This window comes from Emydura macquarii, unplaced genomic scaffold (assembly GCF_026122565.2).
Source record: "Emydura macquarii macquarii isolate MOO-44397 ecotype Brisbane River unplaced genomic scaffold, CSIRO-AGI_Emac_v2 contig_212, whole genome shotgun sequence".
Classification (NCBI taxonomy): Eukaryota; Metazoa; Chordata; order Testudines; family Chelidae; genus Emydura; species Emydura macquarii.
Window position 1 is genome coordinate 5161953 of NW_027130349.1, and position 23093 is coordinate 5185045.

Below are 23093 nucleotides of genomic sequence, written 5' to 3' on the forward strand. Positions count from 1 at the left end.
TTCTTTGTATGGAATGATTTAGCGGTTTTATTTTATGAAAGGATAAGTTTCTACAAAGGGCAAAACCAAAACTTCTTATATTAATGAAAAAAATGTTGCATTACCTCTCATCGCTTTTAAAATATGGCTCCACAAACGCTTTTTGCTTGGTTTTATCTTGTTTATCCTCATGCTCTGCAAATAAATAAAAACATGCCATAAGTCTGTTATTGAACAGCCTCGACCAAATGACCATAAAATGATTGAGCTAGACATACTGCATAAATTGCAATGATGTCAATTTTAGAAATTTACCATAAAATTTTAGTTAACCATTATCTACCTGAACCAAAACCATCTACAGATTTCTCTATTTTACTATTTCACAACTCTAATATGCTGAATGACAGCACAGAGATCAGGCTTCATAAAATGCCTCACAGCTGATGGTGTAACAGATACAATATATTTGCAGTAAGAGAAGCATGCAATGGAGTGAGCAAGAGGATTAAAATGGTGTTTAAATGAAAAGTAAAGAGAAAGTAGTGGGAGATATAAAGTGGAATGAGGAGGAGCAAGGAAAAGACAGCTCAAAGAAGAGAAAGAAGTTGCTAGGATGCAAAATATTCAAATAGTCTTAGAAAGAGTTTGGGAACCCCCTCCTCACACACACATTAAACTGAGTTAGTAACTGCAAGCCAAATCAACCCATTAACACCAAGAATCGGTGTTTCCTAGAACAGACATCCTACTGTATAGCTCCTATGTTAACTTCTGTGATACTTCCTTGCTTTTGTATGATTGCTAAATGAGTCACTTACTGCAGTGGTTTCCAAATGGCTCTCTATGCTCTTAAAATCCTGGAATAGTGAATGAATTCCTTTGAGTTTCTAATAAACAGACTAATCACTTAATTGGCATACTTCTGTTTCTAGTGGGATTGTGTCCTAATTAAGAAGATTCTCCTTTAGTTTGACTAATCTAATTATTACCACAATAATTAAAGGAAAAACACATGTACTACTTACCCCTTAGTTTGCTTGCTGATGACACTTCCTCATTTTCCTCCTCTTCCTCAGGAGGACTTTCTTTTTCATCACATGCTGAAGGACTATTATCTTCTGGACAAGATTCATATTCTTCATATGCTGTCCGATCAAACATTTCTGCTAAGCTGTCATTCATTTTTCTTGCTCCCTCTATTAAAAAATGATCAGACGAACATCCAAATCAGTCTCTCAACAATTGAAGTCAAGAAACCAATGTTCTGTAGATGTTTTTGGTTGAGCATGAGTCAAAAGAACAGTTTCCAGCTCTGTCACTGGCTTGCTGCAACAGCTTGGCCAACTCACTTCATTTTTGTGTGCCTTGTTCTCCATCTTTTAAATATGGATTACGCTTTCCTACCTCAGAAAGACACCTTGACTGATAGAAGTGTATATGTGCAAAGTGATGTGTCAATAATAAATCCTCAACCTTACCACTGCATGAATGGAGGTTTTTTTTTTGTTAGCTGCTATTGTGGAGTTATGCAAGCACAAGTATCTGCATTCTTTACTGGTAAATGATAATCCACCTCCATCCCATTTAGCTATTTTAAATACAGCCAAATTGATTTATATATGATATGAAATAATTATATATATATATATATATATATATATTTATTAACACATTATCATTTTATATATTTAGTTTATTAAAAATGAGACAAGTAAGTCTGATAGGGTCAATAATGGGGTATTTTTTAGGTCAAGATAGTACTTAAATATTTAGCATGTTATTTCAGGTTAGGCTACAAGTACTATATGATGTATATTTAATTTGGTTATAGAAGTGTAGAAAGAAAGCAGTATCTCAGGCATAAACTATGAACCCTATCTAAGTATTTGACCTCAATATAAAGTCTTCTGTTGCATTCAACAGGAAATGGATCAAGTCATTATGATAAACTTATAGTTGTTACTGCAATGCTACAGTAATGCTACATAACAGCCTATACTGGATCATCAACCATTTCTCTTATGAAGGGAAGAAAAATACATACTTGAACTGCTTTCTCCTTTCTGCTCTTCTTGGGTTTTCATTTTTAATAGCATGCTTTCACTAACATATGTATAGTCCATGTCAGTCTCTCCTCCTTCTCTTGATTGAGAGCCTTCCTGAATAAATGAAGCGTAATAATGATAATCACACTTAAAAATTACAACTAATTGACATATTTCAGTCTCACATCAGGTACCCGAAGTTCATTTACAGAGACAATTCAGACAAGTTTCCCAAAGAAATTTGACAAGTTCCCCACTACTGGAACTAAGAATCTATTAAGACGTTTTTCCCAGTTGTCTTCAGAGAATAATGTCTGAGATACAGAAACTTCTTGTTGCCAGATTATAAAACTGGATTTGAAACTGGGGTTATCTGGTGAACATCATTAGTCACACTGGGATCACATTCTACAGTTTCCTTCTGTAAAGTTCTATTAAAGGAAAATGTATTTATGGATATATACAGCAATTCATCAAAACGCCACGTGCAATTACACGAAGAATCAATACATTTGCAAACAAATCAACCTTTTAAGACAAGCAAGAATGACAAAAACAATTACCATTCAGGAAAACTCTTTAGCAAGGCCATGCTTCCTTACTGACCAAGTGTCACATGCTCCAAATAAAGTTAATAAAGTCAATAAAGTCAAGACTTGTAAGTCTACTTACAATAGAGCTCACAGTGAACACTTACAAAAGACAAATTCTGTAATTAAGAACATTCTTCAATTTTTTAACAAAACATTTTAGTAATGACTGTTCCCTTTTCCACAGATAGAGGGAAAGCACTCAGAAGAATGTGGGACTAACTTTATAATGGAAAACTTTGGGAGAGAAGTTGAGGGTCTGCTTTTGTTTTAAAAAAGTTTTGTTTTAAAAATGCATTTGTAATGTTTAAGTCTACTCTTGGCATTTTTCAATTTTTTCTAAACCTTGTTTTAGATATGCAGCCTACTACCAAGTTAACTCTTTAAAAAAAAGTTAATTAGGCCAGGATTATTATTTATTAAGGGATATGAGGGTGTGACTCAAATTTCTGCTTACCTTGGTGTCAATAACCGTAATATCCATTTTATATTGGGAAAGGTCTGCTTCTGGATCTACACTCCACTGCATGTTTTCTAAGGATGGTTTATCTTAGAGGTGGGGATACAGGAAGCAAGAGAAAAAAGACAAATCAGAATCAAATTAGTGACAACATCTAATGACAAACTTTAGGTCTGTTTTCTTTTCTGCTATTTGTTCTTCTTGTAGGCTCGATTTTTTTCATAAGAAGGTTGAAATAGTGTAGAGTAAGTACACTAATTTGATATAATTTAGTTCAGATATAAAGAATTTTAAAATAATTCTTAAGAATTCACTATAGTTCACTATGTTCACTAAGTATGTTCACTATAAACACTGTTACTATAATGATGCATTCTCTCTTTTGTATGGCATACATAAATATGGTGATCTTAAATAAGGATAATATTGCAATAAAAAGTTTTACATAGTCTGTCAGCTTGAACTGTTTTACCTCACCCTATCTATTCAATACTGATAATGACCGGAGAAGTAAAGATACTACTAAACAAATGGTTAAGTTATTGGTCTGAGTTCTTTTGTTTCAGAGTTGGCTCCAAAAGAATGCTGGAGAGTGAACAGTTATCAAGAGAGACAGTGATTCAGAGATCCCAATTAGAAAAGTGAAAATATAGATAGTATAATTCCTGTAAATAGGGATATTTAGTGGTAACGCTCTCCATTGCCAAGTAAGCTCACTAGAAAAGAACAGGAATTTCTTAGAAAGGACAACATGAATGCAAACCAACATTAAGAAAGATTTATAGCCAGTTATAATTAATTTTAAATTTCTAACTATAAAAAGTTGTTATATGAGACAGTTACAGTAAAACATCAAACTTATTTTGTTTCAACATATTCATATACTGCAGCAAAGTGCTGTATCTAAAGCCATGGATGAATACTGTCTAGGGAGCAGAAAATGGCATGGGGACATTATTGATGCTTCATGAAACGGGTATGTTTTCAAAAGTGATTTGAGGCAAATGAAGATGGAGATAGTTAATGTAAAGGTAATTCTTCAAATAAGAGGTGGCAGGTAAAAGGGAATGAAGTTGGAAGTAGGATTAGAAGAAGGCAATAACAATAGGAGAACAAGAATGAAAATGTGAGCATTCCACTCCTTTGAACTACAGGCATGGGCTAAAGAAAGAACATTTTTGTTAAGTGTTACCTTGTTCATTTTGCAGTGGTTTATTTTTTGTTATTCTACAAGGGTTTGGTTGAAGCACAGATGCCGGCTCACACTCTCCACGTCCTGTCCTAGTTTTCTTTCTAGTTGGTTCATGGCCACTGGCAACCTAACAACATACTACAATTTTAACATTTCCCAGACTTTAAACACAGCATTTGGAAAGGAAAAACATAAAATTACACATTTCCCGCAGCGAAGCAATATACCTTCATGTCATCAAAAAGGAATTCTGTCTCCACTGTATTTGGCAATGGTGGGATTTTGAAAGCAGAGATTTCTTCTTTTATTTGCATCTGAGTTTTTTTATCTGGGCACATTTTGCCAAGGGACTGAAGAATTATCTCCTGTACATAGGGATCTTCTTGTGACTCTTTGCCTAACAAATAGCTTCCATTGTTAGTATTATGGATGGAGGAAGAACCCTTTGGAATGGGTTTCACCAGCTGTGAAAAAACATCATGCAGAATCACCTGTCTTAGTCTATTTTTACAGATCTCATGACTTCCTGGGCTTTTTTCCTGACAGTGAATAGCAGAAAAACGATCAGACAGGTCCAGAGGCTTATCAATTATATGATCTCCATTAACAAGTTGAATGTCTGCTCGAAAAGGGAAAGAGTTTTCTTTGTTGAAAGATGTTTTTTCACAGCTAGTCACATGCTTATCTTCTGTTTTCTTTCTTTTAGCACATCTGTCTGCCACTTGTTTGTGGGGTGAAAGGAGAAAGTCATTCTTAATCACCTCATCTTCACCTGAGCAAGTGTTGATCACACAAGTTATGGACTCATTTGCATCCCTTTTCACAACCATCTGCCTACTGGCTGAGGCCTGGCTGATAAAGTTTACTTCAGTCCCAAGATTAAGTGGTGCAACAAGAGCAACATCTTCAGATTTTGATCTAACTTTATGAGATCTAGAATTGAAAGTATTGAAGGGATTATTTTTAGCATTGGACTTCAGTTCTGTTTCTAAAACAGAAGGGGAAAGACTTGAACTCAGGCTGTTCTTCATGTTGTTAGATGCTCCAAAAACAGGAGAAGCTACTTGAGAATCCCAGTCGACATCTGGTGGAGTGTTCTGAGATGGATCTGAAAGTCTGAACATATTGAGAGGTGAAAGACATTCCTTATGCCACTGGGAAAATAATTTTTTTTTTTAAATTCAGTCCCCTAAAATATGAGCTTTATTCAGCAATTGTCAGGAAGCAACTGTATAAATTGAGAAGGAAATTATGTATACTTCCCAGCATGTGCTCTAGTAGCTGAATAAAAAATTAAAAGGTTGTAATGGCTTTAGTATGTTAATATAGTATTGTCTACAATTTCAGTAGTTAGTACTCAAAAAGTGTTACCATCCTGAAAGCTGTAATACAAACACTATTCCTGGCTGTATTTCTTTTTGGATACAAAAGAAAGAAGAGAAATTAATATTGTTTGTATGCATATGAGATCTGGTCAATGATCACAGAGGATCCAAAGTAGGCAAAAACAGATCTGATTTTGTTTCAGTTGACATGGAGTCCTCCCTGGCTTCTCTCAAATCTGGAAGAGGAGTCAGCCTGACAGAAATATCTCTGCTCAACAGGCCTTGGTTTTCAATCTATTTAAAGGGTGGAAGGTGGAGAAGGTCTGGGAGAGTGGCCTATCTAGATGCTTATATGAACCCTATCACTGTAGTAACTGACTGTTACCTATAACCTCCTCAATAATATCTGTAGGGCAGTCAATGGTTCCCTCTTGGGATCTTCAGGTGGCAGCCAGCCCACTCACCAAATGGCCACTCCCACCAATGCCATTCTAAAAAAAATGAATGGGAATGGCCCAGCTGGCTGTCTTTTCAGCAAAAGTGAGTTCCTGATGCTGCTCCTCTATCTTACCAGAGTCTGAGGTTCAAGATGCCCCAGAAGGCACCACACAACAGCTAAGGAAATCTCAGAAGTGGGGATTCATTGCCCTGGAATACTTCCCCCTCAAACATTTGATACCATCTGGGTAAGAGAGAAGTAAAAATCAATGGTTTTGTAAATCTCTCTAATTCATAAGGCATTTTGTTTGGTTTTTAGAACACTCACCTAGTCAGATTCATGAAGCCCACATAAACTGAAACTAGTTGGTTTTTCACAGCCCTAACTTGAAAGTAAAAGGCCATATTCTATCAAAACTAAAATTTGATATAAGCCAATTTACCTCCATTCATTTTTGTTTGTTATAAACTAAAAAGAAACTCACCCCAACTTGTCGTCATTTCTTGATGATTCGTGAGCTAGCTGTTTTCTGGAATCTGCCTGCTGTGTACTCTGGGGCACCTGGGTCATCGGAATTTTACTTCTAAGAGCATTCAGTACGCTCTGGGACTCCTTGAATGTAGTAAAAAGAAAGTACATTTGTATGAAAGAGTAGAAAAGACCTAAATCTATAATATTAGACTTGCAAATTAGAACACCCAAATCCCATTCAAACTAAATTATTCAATTTTGAAAATGTTGTAGCTGAATTTTTCCAGCCAGCTAGTATACTGCTTTAACAAATTGCTGTTAAATAAGCCCTAAAAATCCATTTAAAAACTCTTTTAAAGACACAGTTAGCTACCATATTTCAGGCATGCAATGAGTAAAGGATTCTTAATTTTGTTCTCCTGAGAAAAACACTATTCTATACAGATTCTTACTATCCTCTTCACTGTGGAATCTGAGGGTTTGTCTACACTTCAGTGTAAGCCATGGGTTAGTGGAACTCGAGTCATTGGACCCTAGAATAGAGAACCCATCGCTTGAGTATCTAACACTGATTGTCAACCCTAAACCTGAACCCAGGGCTCCAGCTTCCACACTGTAGTATTCAGATCCAAATCTAACCAACCATATCCCAGACTTCCCAGCACTCTCCTGAAATGTGATCACTCTTGCCCTTTTTTTGTGGTGCAGTGTGGGAAAACTTGATGACCCACCCTGCACGTTACAGGAAGTTTTAACAGCCCATCAACACAATCTGCCAAACAGTCATTTGGATATGCACACTCCCAGCAACTGAAGCTAGCAACATAGAAGCGGTGCCATTTGCAGAACTTCTCTCATATGCACTTTGACTCCTGTTTCAGGAAACAGGCATTTTCTGACCCACTGAAGGCACTTGACAGAGCTAATGATGGAGTAGACGAACACAGACATGAACTGGTTGATGTTGCTCATGACACTTGGTATAGCTGCTGATAACCTGTACATAGACTGGTGCTTCTGGAGCAGGGCCACATGCACAGACTAGTGAGATCCCATTGTCTTGCAAACCTAGGATGACCAGCAGTGGGTCCAGAATTTTCACATGAAGCTATATTTTTGGAGCTTTGTGAGCAACTTGCCCCAACTCTCAAGCATACAGACACATGCATGAGGGTAACCATGCTGGTCCAGAAGCGAGTTGTTATAATCATCTGGAAGCTGGCTACCCCAGACTAGTGTACATCTGTTGTCAACCTGTTTGATGTTGGAAAGTCAACTGTGGGCAAAGTGGTGGCAGAAATTTCTGAGGCAATCAGGCGTGTGGTGGGCATAAAAGATATTCCAAAAGTAAGTGCTGGTTTTGAGAGAACAGTGTTTCCAAGCTGTGATGGAGCTATTGATGGGACGCATAAGTTTGTCCTCCTCAAAGAACACAAGTACATAAACTGCAAAGGGTACTTCATTATTATGCAAGCACTTGTTGGCCAGGGAGGCCAATTCATGAATGTCAATGTGAGCTGCACCGGAAAAATTCATGATGCCAGGGTTTTCTGCCCATCGGGCGTCTACATTCATAGACAGACTATGACAATTCTCATCAAATGACACTGTCATAAATGGAGTTAATGTCTCCATCAATATTCATGGGGACTCTGCATGCCGCTGTTGGCCTTGGCTTGTGAAACTGTATTCGGATATCAGAGGCCCTGGCAAAAGAAGGTTCAATTACACCCTTAGCAGATGTAGAATGGTTGTTCAATGTGCATTTGGCAGACAGAAATCCCATTGGAGATACCTACAGACCCATTTGGATTCCAGTGTCATCAATACTGTGCTCATTACTGTGGCTTGCTGGGATTTTCACAATTTTAGTGAAGCCAAAGTTGAGCCATTTCCCCTAGAATGGAACTAAGAGAGCAATGGACTGCTGAACAAGTACTCAGTCAGAAAAGTGCACCTACCGCAGATGGAGCTGAATGCAACGGGCAACAGAAGTCAGAGATGCTTTGTGCTCCCACATTACGGACTTGCATGGGCCAATGGAGAGGGAGAATAGTACCTTTGTGAATGTGCTTGTTAGGAGGGGAGGGAAGGGTGGCATAGATTGCCATGAAATGTACTTATGAATGACCTGAGTGCTTATCAAATGGTGGATGAGGGAGGGTTGATTTACAGTACAGACTGATGTAAGGAAGTGACTGATGTATGTATTGATGTAGCTAACTGTATTGAATAATAGAGTTTGCATACCAATTCCCAGTTGTTCCTGATCATCTATTTACACCCTCAGTGATAGCAATAAAATTTCTTAATAAAATAAAAAGCTTTATTTATAAACATTAGAAAAATACATTAACCCATTGCCAGGAGGGCCAGCTGCCATAACTGCGCCAAAACACCAGTAACAAAACAAAACCAAAAACACAAAGTGCATGAACAAGCGCAAACTATAAAACCATATACAACACAGAAACTGTTGCATGTCCCCTGGCTCCCCATTCTCCTTCATTTCCTTCCACATTTGCCAAGCTCTAAGTGCAGGAGGAGGGTGGTCGAGGCATCTATGGGGGAGGGAGTCGGTATGGAGGACTGAATGGAGCACCATTGCCCCGCCCAGCCACCCATGGGATCCAATTGCATGGGTCACCTAGTCGTGGAGTTGTCCAAGCTGCTCCTGGACTGCAGCATAGGGTACTGCAGAGGGGACTCAAGCCATGATGTGGGTGCAGCAGGAGCCAGTACTCATGCGAATATTTGTGATAGCAGCCGTTCAAATAGTTCTTTCTGCTGAGCTCTGTCATCCTCCCTGAGCTGCTGTACCTCTTCTAGGAACTAGGAAGCAAACGTCAGCTCCCATGCTGCAATCCTGTCCTCAAGCTGTGCAGCCAGCCTGAACCTTTCCACTTGCCTCTCGCCAGGCCTTTCCTCCAGCCATAAGTCCCTGTCTTTGGTACTGGACCTCCTTGTTGACCCTGCCCAAAACTACAACCATAAGTTCATCACAGAAATGCTTCCCCTTGGAATGGTCCATGAAGGTACACTAACCCAGGCTTCTGCTGCACTGTAGAAGTACAGCAGCCTATAGAAGTTGAGGGGGCCTGGAATAAGGCAAAACACAGAGGATTGCTGTCTCAAATAGCTCAGTGCAGGAGCACAGAAAAAAATCCTTGTGGAATTTCAAGGACATAAAATGTTACTTTTTAAAACTGAACTTCAATATATTGGTGAGGGGGATGCTTCAGACCACAGAAGCTCCCGGGACACAGCCAGATTAATTGCAGCAAAATAAGTTCAGAGACAATGGCAAGTTAAAAATAACAGCTGCTTTTTCCCCCTCTAAGAATTGTAGAACAACTTGGGCTTGGGGGGAGGGTGGGGTGAAGGGGAGGGAGAAGGGGACATCAGTGGCCTTTCTACAAAAGGTTGCTCTTTCATTTCAGGCTTTCCATGTTTTGGAGGTCATACCAGTTCTTGTGGTGCCTGACTGGCAAAGAGAGGTTTTATTATAAGCTGCTGGTCGGAAACCAGAAATGTATGCCATGGAAATATTCAAAGTAGAGACTGAAAAGTACATCTGCAAGTGGAGTGGGATGGTCAGCTACTGAGGTTGCCTGGGAAAATATGCCCTTCCCCAAAATGTGACTACAGTGCTGGAGTTCTGGCTATGGGAAAAGTTTGCTGATATCAGCACCTGGGATTGGATGTGAATTCATGAGGGAATCAACAGCAGGCTGTGAGCATCCACATGGCTTAGCCTGTCATGTCTGCATGCAAACACACAGAAATCCACTTCCATTCCCTCACCCCCGAACATTTCTGGACAAAATTTAAAACTCCATTCGTATGTGGGACAAATGATTTAGTCACCTATGGATTGCATGAATTACATTTAACTGAAATGGACTAGATTTATAAGTGGAACTCATTTCCACAATCCTCCCAGTTCACTGTTTCCAAATGCCTCATTACACTGTTGAGTGGTTACAGAGCAATGTACTTACAGGGATGGCAATATAAAGTTGTAATTTTTAACAAACAGGAATGCCCTAACAAAAATGTGTGCCTTCCCAGTAAAAACTCACTTTTAAATGGGTTTTTTACTGTTTGCATTTCCTGTTCTCCATTTTGAATGCCAAGGTGCTGGCATACAATCTGCCATTAGCAGATACACACTGCTACCCAGGGCTTGTCCTAACTTTTGCATTCATTCATAAAATAGAAATTGCTCCCATTCCTACATTAATAAACATTAAAATGGAGCCAGAAACTTACCAAGCTCCGTGGCAGCTTCTGCCTCTTCTGTTTTTGCCACCAGTTCTGTGGCAGTCTGTTCCTCAAAGGGGCATCAAAAAGCTGTACCGAGTACAGTCCCGGGATGTGCTAGAGCTGTTCCTGTGGCAAAGCCTCTTCTGAGACTGGTGTCAGCCACAGAGTCACTTTACTGGTCTCATTTGGTGTCAGCTGCTGGCTCCCATCAGCTCCCATGCTGGATTCTGGGGGCTGCAGGTTACCATCCCAGCTCACCAAGTCATCATGCATCACCACTGGCTCCATGCTTGGCATAGTACCTAGCATCCGATCATACTCATCATAAAACAGGCATGATTGTTGGCGGATTGCTCGAAGTGCAGTTCTTGTCAGTGTCTTTCCGGTACTCATCTTGAGTTGCTTAATCCTGCATTGGTCACTGGTCTGGTAAATTTCCAATGCTGCCAGTTTCTTCACCATTTGCTGGTATATATGGTCATTCCTTGTATTCTTACTAAAATCCACTGTTTAGCTGGACTTCCACCAGAGATTAACCAAAATCTGCCTATGCTCCCACAACCATGAAGCAGCGTATTTTGCAAAGGACTGCTTTTGGTCAGTGTCCGTTGCAAATGCAGAAGGTTCTCCGAAGTTGTTTGCAGCTCGGTGGTCAGAATAAAATGGAATGGCTAAAGACCACCTCCCTGAACTGCTGTACTAGAACAAGGGGGTTGCCTCTGTTTTTCTCAAGTCGATTGTCCTCTCTCTCCTAAGAACTGTTAAAGAAAGTTGGCCCAAGGGAGTATGGGATTCTTTTGGCAGACTCCCAGAATCTGAGTCCGGGGGGGGAAGGGGATGGGATTGTGCTTACCCTGAAAAGCAAGTGCTTGAACACTGGGTGCTGGCTTGACTCGGGCTTGAACCCTCCACCTTGGTGTGGTCCTAGGACTCTGGGTCCAAGCCCAAGTATATGAGATTTGTGAGCAGACAGAAGGGGGGGTTGGGCTCAAGTCCAAGTCTGGGCTTACACTGCAGTGTAGACATACCCTCAGTGCCTTCCAATAGCGCATTAAGTGAATGTGACTAATGCCATAGTGAACTATGCAACATTTGCTCATTCTCCCCACCGTCAGGGAAGAATTCAATGTACAATACCCTGTTTTGGTAGGGTTTAGGTTTTTTGTTTTGAAATGTATACGCTGCTGTATGTTTGACAGAGCAGGAAAGGTTAAAAACGTGCAACTTGCACTTGGAACAGAAAGTGAGGAAGTTTGTGATGGTCCTTAGTTCCTATGGGAGTTCATTGCAATGTCTTGGAGCAGCCCCTGAGAAATCTCTGTCTTCATTACATACGAGTGTTACCCTTATGCTAGTGAGGGTAGAGATCTCTAGGATAATTTTCTAAGTTAAGTTCCGACTTGGTTTAAGAATTAAAAGAGGGAATTTCAATTGTTCCACTATAATTTATCCAGTTACTACAATTCAAGTTTATTTATCAGTAAAGGTGAGTTTATTGAGCCAGACTGAGGCCCCCTATTCCACTTCCTTTCCACTGCTCCAACGATGCAAGGCCAGAAATCTGCCTCAACAGGGTAGCTAGATTCCGTGGGTGGCATGGAGTCACCAGAGTCACCTGTGTGCCAAAGGTTTACCCTATTCCCCAAAGCACAGGTCTTGTGTGGGCAAAAGTATGCTGTACTCTGGTGATCCCCGGCAATTGGGTCCTTTAGGGACTATTCAAGTGGCTGCTCCAAGTTACAATGGGGGCCGGTTCAGTCCCCAGACAGCCTGAAGATGAAGGGGACCGTAAATGTGACTTAGAACCACCCTTCCCCCCCGACCTCCACTGAACACAGACTGGCCAGATCTGTGGACCTAGCTGACTAGTTTTACTCAAATAAAGAGTTGTAAGTAGGGGAGAAATAGTGCATTTTATAAAGCTATTTAAAGCCTATGGACAGGACATCCTGTTCATTTCTCTTTTTTCTAGGCCATTCCATCAGGAATAAGCAAAGGCAGAACAGTATTTAGAATTAGAAAATTTATTATTCAGGCTTTTGCTGACATTTTAAAGTGAAAATAGTCATGAAATAATTACTTTTCTTCTTTCTGGAGCTCAGCACTTCCCCAGCAAGGTCAGTTACATAGCTTGACAAACACTGCATTAGATAATAACTGGATTATAAGGTTCATTTTCTGAGAAAAATGGGCACATTACTTACAGATTCTTCTTGAACAATTCCAATGGTTTCTGCAACAACTGCAGCCAAGTTAAAAGATGGCTTTGCAACGGGGTAGCTTCCCATCCCTTGTTTATCTATGTGGATAGAAAAAGGCATAGTTAATAAATTATACATAAAAGATAATTTTATTCTACTCTTACGTAGAGATTATACAAATCGAGTCAGATTTAAAAAGAGGTCATACATTGAAAACCACATCAAAGTGATGGAAGTGTGCTGAGTTGTTAGGGATATGGTTCATTTAGTGAAAACTTGGGATTCTTGTGATGCAGAAAAGAAGATATCCCTTCTATTCATACACAATCCCACCCCCAAAATCAAACTATATAGAGGCAATCAGAGCAGAAGTTACCCTTTCAAGCTTCCTATCTAGAGTATGAGTGCCATGACAGTGGCAGGTGGACCAGTACAGTACATACGTGTCAATGGCAATAGTGCACCAGAAAGTAAAGATAAAAGATTTAAACTTTTTGAAATCTAAACTTTTCTAATATACTGCTATACGTACTATAAAACATTTCACACCTTAGTGACTGGGAAGACTGAAGTAAGGCATAACATTTTACATTCTTTAGAATAAGAACATTACCTAAAGAGGCAGAGTACTATGCAAGGTTATTTTTAGTTACTGCATTTTTAAGATGTACTTAAAATACCTAATTAATTCAATCTTAATGATTACATATATAAAATAAAAATGAACAGTAAAATCTCACTACAGGCTTAAGCACTAGATATATTTGATCTGATTTTAGTGGGTAGGCAGATACCAGAAAATAAGAATATTAAAATTCCTGTCAAACTAATGTGTTAAACAGTCACTGCCTTTGGCTAGTCACGACTATGCTTCACAAGCTGTCACAGATTTCTTTCCTGATGTCTCTGCATGTCTGGAAATGGCTACCTTTTCCAACACATGTCTCTACTGGTAGCCAGGTGGAACAAGTAGAGTGCTGAGCTTAGCAGCAATATCCAAACAGACATAAAATTACAGAGCAAATGGACCCTGAAGAATAGATTGGGTTCCCTTTGATTTCTGCATTTTCCCCAAAAAGCTCCTTGTGGAGCATAAAGGAAGAAAAATCCTGAGATGGGAAAGCAGGTAATATGCTATCATCATTCGCTGTGACAGAAGCCCAAAAACTCTATTCCCAGGTACCAAACTAAGTACTTCCATCTCAATTCAAGGGAAAATTGAGTTTGGGAAGTGGTGCTAGGAAAGGTAAGAAAGTAGTAGTGGCACAGTTTCTAAATTGTCATAACTGTCTTAAGGATGTTGGGATGCATGATGGCATCCTTTACAACGACACCCACCACAGTCATTTTACGTTTCTACAGAAGATACAGCAACTGATAATATAGGTAATTGCTGGCCAAAGTGTGCAGTTACCTGCACAAAATAGGTAGTGTAACATGCAATTATCTGTTTGCACCCAACCATGCCCATTAGGGACAAGCAACTCGGCTATTTTGGAAAATTTGACCCCAAGACAGCTTTATCAGGCTTATTTAACACAGAATTTTTAAAAACTGCTCATCAAATTTAATAATTATTATACTGCATTTCAGTATGTTGTTGTGCTACTAAGTGTTCAAAACAACATTTTGTTATTTCACATTTTACTTGAATGTTCTGCTTTTAAGTGGAGAATTTTTCCATTTTGAAAACATTTATCCAGAATAAACTGTTACTGACAATGAAACTCACCATTTCAGAATAGCCTGTTTAATCTATGGGCAAATTACTCAAATTGGGTTAAAAGAAAGACACTATTCTAATTGTCTTAATGTATATTAGAACATTTGCTATCTGCCCTTAATTTAGAGGAATTTAAAATTGAAACATAAGATTATTGCTCCAGACAGCTCATTACTTTAAAAATAATCCCACAAGGAAGGAAATCTAAAAACAGAAACATGGAGGCAGACATGAGGGAATTATCTGTTCTAAAATAGTTGCCTATGTTAGGTCTGATGGCTGAAATATTTTAATGCCCTATGGTTTTACATAATTTCTAATTATTTAACTGTATATATGGAATATGAAATTTTAATAATTTTGTTAAAGTTTTACAAAAAAAAGGATTCAATGTATAACATTAAATAGTGAACTGATTGTATGCATATTTCCATTCAATACTTGTAGTTTTTTCCCTTAAAGTTATTTATCTAAGATTTAGTTTAGGGAAATAAAAGAAAGGCAAATTTGCCTTCTTACAGAGTTGTAAAACATCTCATTTCATTAAATCAGAGGGAAGTAATGGATTTTCAGATGAGAAACACTAGAGTCCTTCAGGAATACTTTCTGAAAAAGTGCTATCTCCAGTCATCTAGTTAAATATTTCCCTGAAAAAAATCAAGAAAACTGAAATTTCTGGAAATTACAAGCTTGAAATCTTGTTCCTAAAGTAAAGAACATGAAGTGGAGAAAAAAATAAATCTATACCAACTCATGATTTATGCAAAGACTATAGGAACAGAAACAAAATTAAAGAGTCATTTGGAGTCAAAGGAAAGAAAGCAGATTTTAGTTATAACTTCTCGTTCTAGAGATAACGTTGGATGACTACAAGAATAGTAAGATTTAACAATTACGGTATTATATTTATTTTATAGACATTAAAAAACTTTCCCAAAATGACACTGGAACTCAGGGACAAGAACTGGAACTAGATCTCATGAGTTCAGACCACTAGGAGCATGCCAGGTCATTCAGGAAACATCCACAGTAATTCTGGGATTAATATTACTCCTTTTTTTCTGGCTCCTGAGTTCAAATTGAAGACTACAAGTTGAATTTGAGGTACTGGTTACCCATAACTGCCTCCCCCCCTTATGAAATGAATATGATTAAACCTAGTATTTACTTGCTACAGGGGACAGTTCTTGATCACAGGTGTCTGCCACTAATATTTCATTTCCACAGTGGTTAGGAATTTGAGTGGATAACGATCGTGGAACTTTTCCAAACTCTAGATAAAGGAATAAAAATAAAAGTTAAGTTAATAATGATCTGGCTTCATAATTATGAATAGGTACAAACTAGGGTCCCAGTCCTGTAAACATTTATGTGCACACTTTAAATATATGATTAGTTCCATTATCTTCACATGATTAAAATTAAAATGTTTCCAGGATCAAGACTTGAAGGGAAAAAACAAACCAACAAGAACTATAGGAAAACAGAAAACTGATGGTCCTTTAGCGTGTGAATAGTGATGAGAAGATGGTGGCGTGATGATGCCACTAGCAGCCAGTCGTCCAGGTAAAGCCCAAGTGTCTCACATGCGCTGCCACCCTGGTGAAGACCTTTGTGAACATATGAGGGGTGGTAGCAATTCTGAATGGATGTACATGTAATTGGTAAGGGGAGTGCCCCACCATAAAGCAAAGAAAGTTGCAATGGACAGCGGAGATGTCCACATGGAAGTATGCATCCTTCATATTGAGAGCCATGAACCATTCTCCAGGGGAAAGGAAGTGAATGATTTGGGGAAAAGTAATCATCTGGAAGCGGAATTTGCAGATAAACTGGTTCAGTGCCTGTAGATCCAGGACGAGGTGGAGATCTCCTTTTTCCGGTATGAGGAAATAGGGGGAGCAGAAGCCATGGCCCTGATAATGGCGTGGAACTGCTCTATGGCTCCTTTTTTGAAGAGGGTGAGAGCTTCCTCTTGTAAGAGGTCCAGTTGTGCTGTGTGTGCCCAGTCACCCTGGGGAGGGTGGCAAGGGGGAAAAGTGTGGAATTCTATCAGACATCCCATGTGTATGACGCCTAGCACCCATTGATTGGTGGTAATCTTGCTCCGATTGTGAGCAAAGAAAGCAAGACAGCCCCCGAAAACAATCAGGAAAGCTAGGGGAGGGGTGGGGCAGGGTCCATGGTTTTCTAGTGAGTCAAAAGGGATGTTTTGAGGGACGGTGTTGAGAGATAGAAGTGGTGGAGGTAAAGATGGCAGAGAATCTAGGCTGTTGAGCCCACTAGTGGCGGTGCGGCTGGTCCTGTTGGCACAGCAGGTAGGATTGGTAGGTGGGCGTGGTGGGGTGTTGTGGCTGGAAAGATGGCCTATTCTGGTATCAGGCAGGGGCCGGACTATAGAGACACAAGAACCTCAGGGTGGCTCAGGAGTCCTTAAGAGAGTGCAGATTCTCATCAGTCTTGTCGCTGAATAACTTTTGGTTGTCGAATGGGAGGTCCTCCAGAGTGGTTAGGATCTCTTTGGGGAACCCCGATGTCTTGAGCCATGAGTCTTTTCTAAGTACCACCCCTCAGGTGAAGGAACACATTGCTGTGTCCGCTGTGTTGCCCACTGCTTGGAGGGTGACCTGGACCACCAACTTGCCCTTGTCAATGAGGGATTTAAATTCTGTTTGTTTGTCCTCCGGCAGGGAGGCTTAGAACTTCACCAACTTTGAGTACAACCTAAAGTTGTATTTTGCTAGTATAGCTTGAGAACTGGCAATGTGGAACTGCAGGCCTGCTGAGGAATATACCTTCCGCCCAATGAGGTCGAGCTTCTTGGCAACTTGAGCTGAAGGAGTGGTGTGGCAATGTTGCTGTCTGGCACGTTGCCCAGCTGCCTGTACTACTAGAGAGCTGGGCAGTGGGTGAATGAAAAGAAAGTTAGTGTCCTTGGCTCGGACAAAATAGCACCTCTCCACATGCTTAGATGGTGGGGTGCAGGATGTTGGAATATGCCAGATTGTCTGGGCTGCCTGAAGGATTGCCTTATGAATCAGGAGCACTATCTGTGACGGACCTGTAAACTGTAAAATATCCAAGTCCTCATCCTGGGGGTCTTTCACATCCTCTGCCGTGAGATTGAGGGCCGTCACCACGCAGTGTAGGAGGTCCTGGTATTACCCCTGATTGCCTGGTGGGGAGAGGACAGGAGGAATGAGTGCCTCATCTGAGGATGACAATGCCCCGGTCGGTACCAGTGGGGCACAATAGTGCCCTGTGGGTCCTCATAGACAGAGGGAGTATACTCTGAGGGGGGCCTGTCTTGGGATGGTGGTGCTCCCCGGCCATGATAGGGGTCCCAATGATGCCAGTAGGGCTAAGAATGTTGGCCTGTTTATGGCAGTAGGCTGCTTGGTACCAGAACTGCTTGTACTGGAGGTGCCTACAATGGTAAGTACATCTGGTATTGGTATCATGGGTTATGTGTCGGTGAGAAGGACAGCCCTGGTTCCGATGACCACTCTGAGTCAGAGTGTTGTTCAGAAAGGGCACAGCCGTCGGAGCCAGTGGAGCTGGTACAGCATGTGCCATCTCCCTGGGCCTCCTAAGAGGCGGTGCGTGCAGGAGCAGTGGTTTGTCTGCTAGAGATGGAGCCTGCACAATCCCTAGCGATCTGTGCTGTGGCGGGGAGTTGTCCAGAGGCAGAAGCAGTTCTGCTGTGAGCATTAGGGGTGAGAGTCAGCACTGGGGGTGTGCTCAGTACCAGACAAAGCCGGCCCCACAGACCCGGTGGGGTAGACGGGACTGGAGGGGCCAGTAGTGCGCTGTTTGCTGAAGCAGCCATGGACTGCTGTGTGTCCAGCTATTTAGTCTTCCGGTTTGCTTTGAATTTCTTCAGAGCGGATGCTTCAGGGTCATCACATGACTTCTTACCCAACTTGTCTTGGCTCGGGGAGGTAACACTGCACTTGGAGGCTGTCCTGACTGGGGATCCCCCCTTATACCCATAACTATGCTTTTTATGAGCCCAATGGGTCTTCACCGGTACAGTCGGTACTGCTGGTGTCATTCCAACAGGGGATGTACACACAGCTGGGCATTCCGGTGGATCCAACAGTGCCACTTCTGAGTGCACACCCGGACACACTGTCTCCTCCATGAGGTATTTGCGGAGTTTAAGTTCTCTGGCCTCATGGGTTCGTGCTGGGAAGGATAGGCAAATAGAGCACCAAACAACAATGTGGGTCTCACCCAGACAGTAGAGGCAGCGCTGATGTTTGTTGCTAATTGAGATGGACTGTGGGCATGTACCGCAATTCCTAAACCCGCCTTGTTGGGGCACAGTCCGCCTGGAACGGGTAGGATGCCTCAGGTGGAATCAGACAATGACGGTAGGTAACTATTCTAACTGTTTTACTAACTAACTACAACAAGACACAACTATGTACAACGATAACTATTAAAACTTTTTTTTTTTTTTAAGCTCTGCAGTTTCGAAGGCAAAGAGGAGAAGTGTTCCGACTCTGGCCATGGAGCGGTAAGAAGGAATTGAGGTGGCATTGATCCACGCAGCCTCATAAGACCTCTGATGCAACCACGTGGACCACACATTTAGTGTGGGTCAATGGAGACTACTTCAAATAGTTCCAGCTCCGGCGCATAGCGTGCACGCATGTATGAAATCCACATATGTACCAGCACTTGAAAAAGTTACATTTCTTGAAGTGAAATTGTGCTTCAGAAGCACAAGAAAAGTACTTTTTAACATGAAAATGTAAAATAAGCCTGCCAAATAAAGCTAAAGATACTTTGACAGGTAGCTATCACTTTTTATGTTGCTGCAACAAATCATAATTATGTATGTAACACATTACAGTTAGACCCCATTTACTACAATCCTATGTTCTGTACACCTGCTGGCTGAAAGGGAAGGCAATTGCTTAAAATTTTAACTATTAGAAGGGATGATTTTCAGCTGTCCCAGAAGCAGGGCAGTTAAGACAATGGTGAATATAGTGAACAACTTGCACTTTGGATTACAAGCATATTTTGTATGGTTATACACTGATATATAGTTAACTTTTGCAGCATGGTACCAACAGCCTGTAAGAGTAGTTAATATATTTCGTGATTAATATGTTCTATTGTTATTCTTGAAAAGAAAAGAGCCTATTAAAAGTTTATATTTATAACTATTCACAAGCTTCTATATTTGCAGAATACATTTTTATTTCACATGAAATAAATTAACATAGAAGCATCTAGAATACAATATTCAGATCTAGTAGCATGTATACTATGTATCATTATAATACATGCAAGAAGTATTACTGCATCTAAAAACTGTTTTTCCTGTTTCAGAGGAGTAGCCGTGTTAGTCGGTATACAGCAAAAACCACAAGAGTCCTGTAGCACCTTAAAGACTACCAAATTTCTGTGGGCATAAGCTTTCGTGGGCTGCAACCCACTTAATCAGATGCATGAAGTGGAAACCACAGATAGGAGGTATATATATACGAAAGCTTATGCCTGCAGAAATTTGTTAGTCTTTGAGGTGCTACAGGACTCTCATTGTTTTTGCTGGTTTTCTTGTTATAGTAGTTTACATTTGCTAAGTGAATGATATCTTAGACCAAGTTTAGATTAAGCCAAATGCCTACAATATTACTGGGTTTGTGTACAAGCCAAATGTAAACAGGATTTATATAGCAGAAAAACACGTTATGCAGGTGCTCAATTCAGGTAGCTGTTAATTTTGATGTAACTAAATTGCAATAACTAACTGCAGCAGGATGGCTTTTCTTTTGTTCTCCACTAGGTGGTGCTACAAGCATACATACAGCAGAAAGTGCAATTCTAAACTTCAGTGAAGTGTTATTCCAAGAAACTAATTGAGGGAAGCCTAGATGGTAGAGAGCAAAAACAACGAGAGTTCTGTAGCACTTTAAAGACTAACAAATTTAATTTCAGCAGTCATAATCTTTCGTGGACTCTTCTAGATGGTAGAGAGAAGTTCTGAATGGCTGATAACAAATATCTAACAACAAGTAAGACCTGGTTTGCATGGCTGTTAACAGAGGGTACAGCTTTTACTAAAAAAACGGTTACTAAAATTTCATAGCTGTTGTTCTTCGAGATGTGTTGCTCATGTACATTCTATGCAAGGTGTGCATGCACCACGCACACAGTTGTTGGAGATTTTTTTTCCCTTAGTGTATCCATAGGGCTGACCCCCTGGAAAGCTGGGCACATGTGCCGGTATAACGGGGCACCGCTGGCCTCCCGCCTTCTCAATTCCTTCTTGCTGGTAACTCCAACAGAGGGGTAGGAGGGCGGGTCATGGAATGGACATGAGCAACACATCTTGAAGAACAGTTATGAAATGCTAGTAACCATTTTTTCTTCTTCGAGTTCTTGCTCATGTCCATTCCATGCTAGGTGATTTACAAGAAGTGTCCCTGGAGGTGGGCTAGAAGTTCACCGTCGTGCAGATTGCAACACTGCTCTCCCAAAACTGGCATCGTCACAGATCTGTTGGGTGATGGATAGTGGGATGCAAAGGTACGGATCAATGACGGCACTGCAGAGGTCTGGGCTTGATATGTGCGCGAGGAACACTGCTGAAGATGCCTGCTCTCTTGTAGAATGAGCTGTCATGATAGCCAGAAGTGGGACCTTTGCCTGCTTGTAGCAAGCTTGGATGCAGGCAGTTTTCCAGGACAAGATCCTTTGGGATGACACTAGGAGTCCTTTCATCCTGTCCACCACACAGACTGGACTTAGTCCTTTTGATACAGAAGGCCAACGTCTATCTAAAGTATGTAGTCGACGTTCCTTGTTGACGTAAAACATGAAGGCTGTGTTGTCTGTCAAGACCTGCACAATCTTGCTTGATAGCTGGGTATGGAACACCTGGAAGGCAAGCGTACCTGAGTTCTCTGATGTTTATGTGCAGGGAGAGCTCTTCTTCAGACCAGCCACCTTGGGTTCTGAGTCTACTGAGGTGGGGTCCCCACCCGAAGTCTGAAGCATCTGAAACCAACATTACTGATGGGTATGAGGTGGCAAAGGGCACCCTTCTTGTCACCAAATGCAGGTCTACCCATCAAGTCAGAGATGCTAAGACAATAGATGGAATCATAAAAACTGAGTCCAAGTAGGGTATGGCCAGGGCATAGACAACAGCCACATTTGTAGGGGTATAAGGCATAACTTTGCATATTGCACCATGTAAGCACACGCTGCCATCTGGCATTCCCGGACGATTGTAAGTGGGTGAGCTGTGATGTGGGTGATTAGACTTGACATCGTTTGGAATCGGGTCTACACCAAGTAGGCCCTGGCCTGAGTGGAGTTGAGCATTGCCCCTGTGAACTCTATTCTCTGTACCAGGACCAGTGTTGATTTTGTTCATTTATTAACAGGCCCAGCACACGACAGGGCCCGTATGCCAAAGATGCACTGGACTTGAGCTCGCGAACGGCTAATCATTGAGGTACAGGTACATTTGCACATCTGATGTCTCAGATAAGCTGCAAACCATTGCCATAAAAAACCCGTAGGGCTGCTGACAGGCCAAAGGGGAGCGTAGTGAACTGGTAATGGCTTTGACCCATCACAAACCGGAGAAATCTCCTGTGCCCATGGAAGATGGAAATGTGGAAATAAGCGTCCTTTACATTGAGGGCAGCGTACCAATCTCCGGGATAAAGGGAGGGAATGATGGAGGCCGGGGAGACCATGTGGAACCACAATTTCTTGAGATACTTGTTTAGGTGACACAGATCCAGGATGGAATGCAGGCCCCCTTTGGCCTTCAGTATTAGGAAATATCAGGAGTAAAACCCCTTCCTTCTTAAACCTCAAAGAACTTCCTCTATGGCCCCTATGCGCAGGAGAGCTTCCACCTCCTGGACAGGAAGTTGCTTGAGAATGGTCCCTGAAGAGGGATGAGGTTGAGGGGTAAGAGGGAGGGGTGGATGAAAACTTCAGGGTGTACCCCACTGACAGTACTGAGCACCCAACAGTCCGATGTTACATGGGACCATGCAGTGTGGAAGGAAGATAGGTGATTCAAAAACAAAAGGGAGGGTGGATCCTGAGTCCAGTCTGGTATGCTGTCCTTGGGCGTACCCTCAAAAGCCTGCCTAAACCCACTGAGGTATCTACTTGAGCCCGTCTGGGAGGCTGAGGTGGAAGGTAACGGCTGATGATGCTTATAGCTCTTTCCTTTTCTCTTATAGGAATCCTGCCTGGGAGACCTGGAAAACCTGGGAGACTTTTGAGGCCTGAAATGCTTCCTGGAAGCCGAAGACGCACGGCCCTCAAATCCTTGAGGCCATGCAACCTGGAGTCTGTCTGCTCAGTGAACAGAGCAGTGCCCTGGAAGGGGAGGTCCTGGACCGATTGCTGCA

The 23093-nt window shown here is 41.3% G+C and overlaps 1 protein-coding gene across 5 annotated transcripts in view; it reads right to left on the reverse strand.

Annotated features, from left to right (window-relative positions):
* Nucleotides 1–23093, reverse strand: part of RBBP8 (RB binding protein 8, endonuclease) — a 78154-nt gene that overhangs the window by 11113 nt on the left and 43948 nt on the right. For 4 of the 5 annotated variants that reach the window (XM_067546755.1, XM_067546738.1, XM_067546746.1 and 1 more), the window contains 9 exons: nt 15863–15967; nt 12975–13069; nt 6518–6645; nt 4497–5385; nt 4270–4396; nt 3075–3166; nt 2027–2141; nt 1008–1178; nt 105–174 (listed from right to left, as the gene is read on the reverse strand). In XM_067546755.1, coding sequence (XP_067402856.1) covers nt 105–174; nt 1008–1178; nt 2027–2141; nt 3075–3166; nt 4270–4396; nt 4497–5385; nt 6518–6645; nt 12975–13069; nt 15863–15967 — 1792 coding nt within the window. The remainder of the gene's footprint in view (nt 1–104; nt 175–1007; nt 1179–2026; nt 2142–3074; nt 3167–4269; nt 4397–4496; nt 5386–6517; nt 6646–12974; nt 13070–15862; nt 15968–23093) is intronic. The other variant, XM_067546762.1, reaches the window with a different exon arrangement.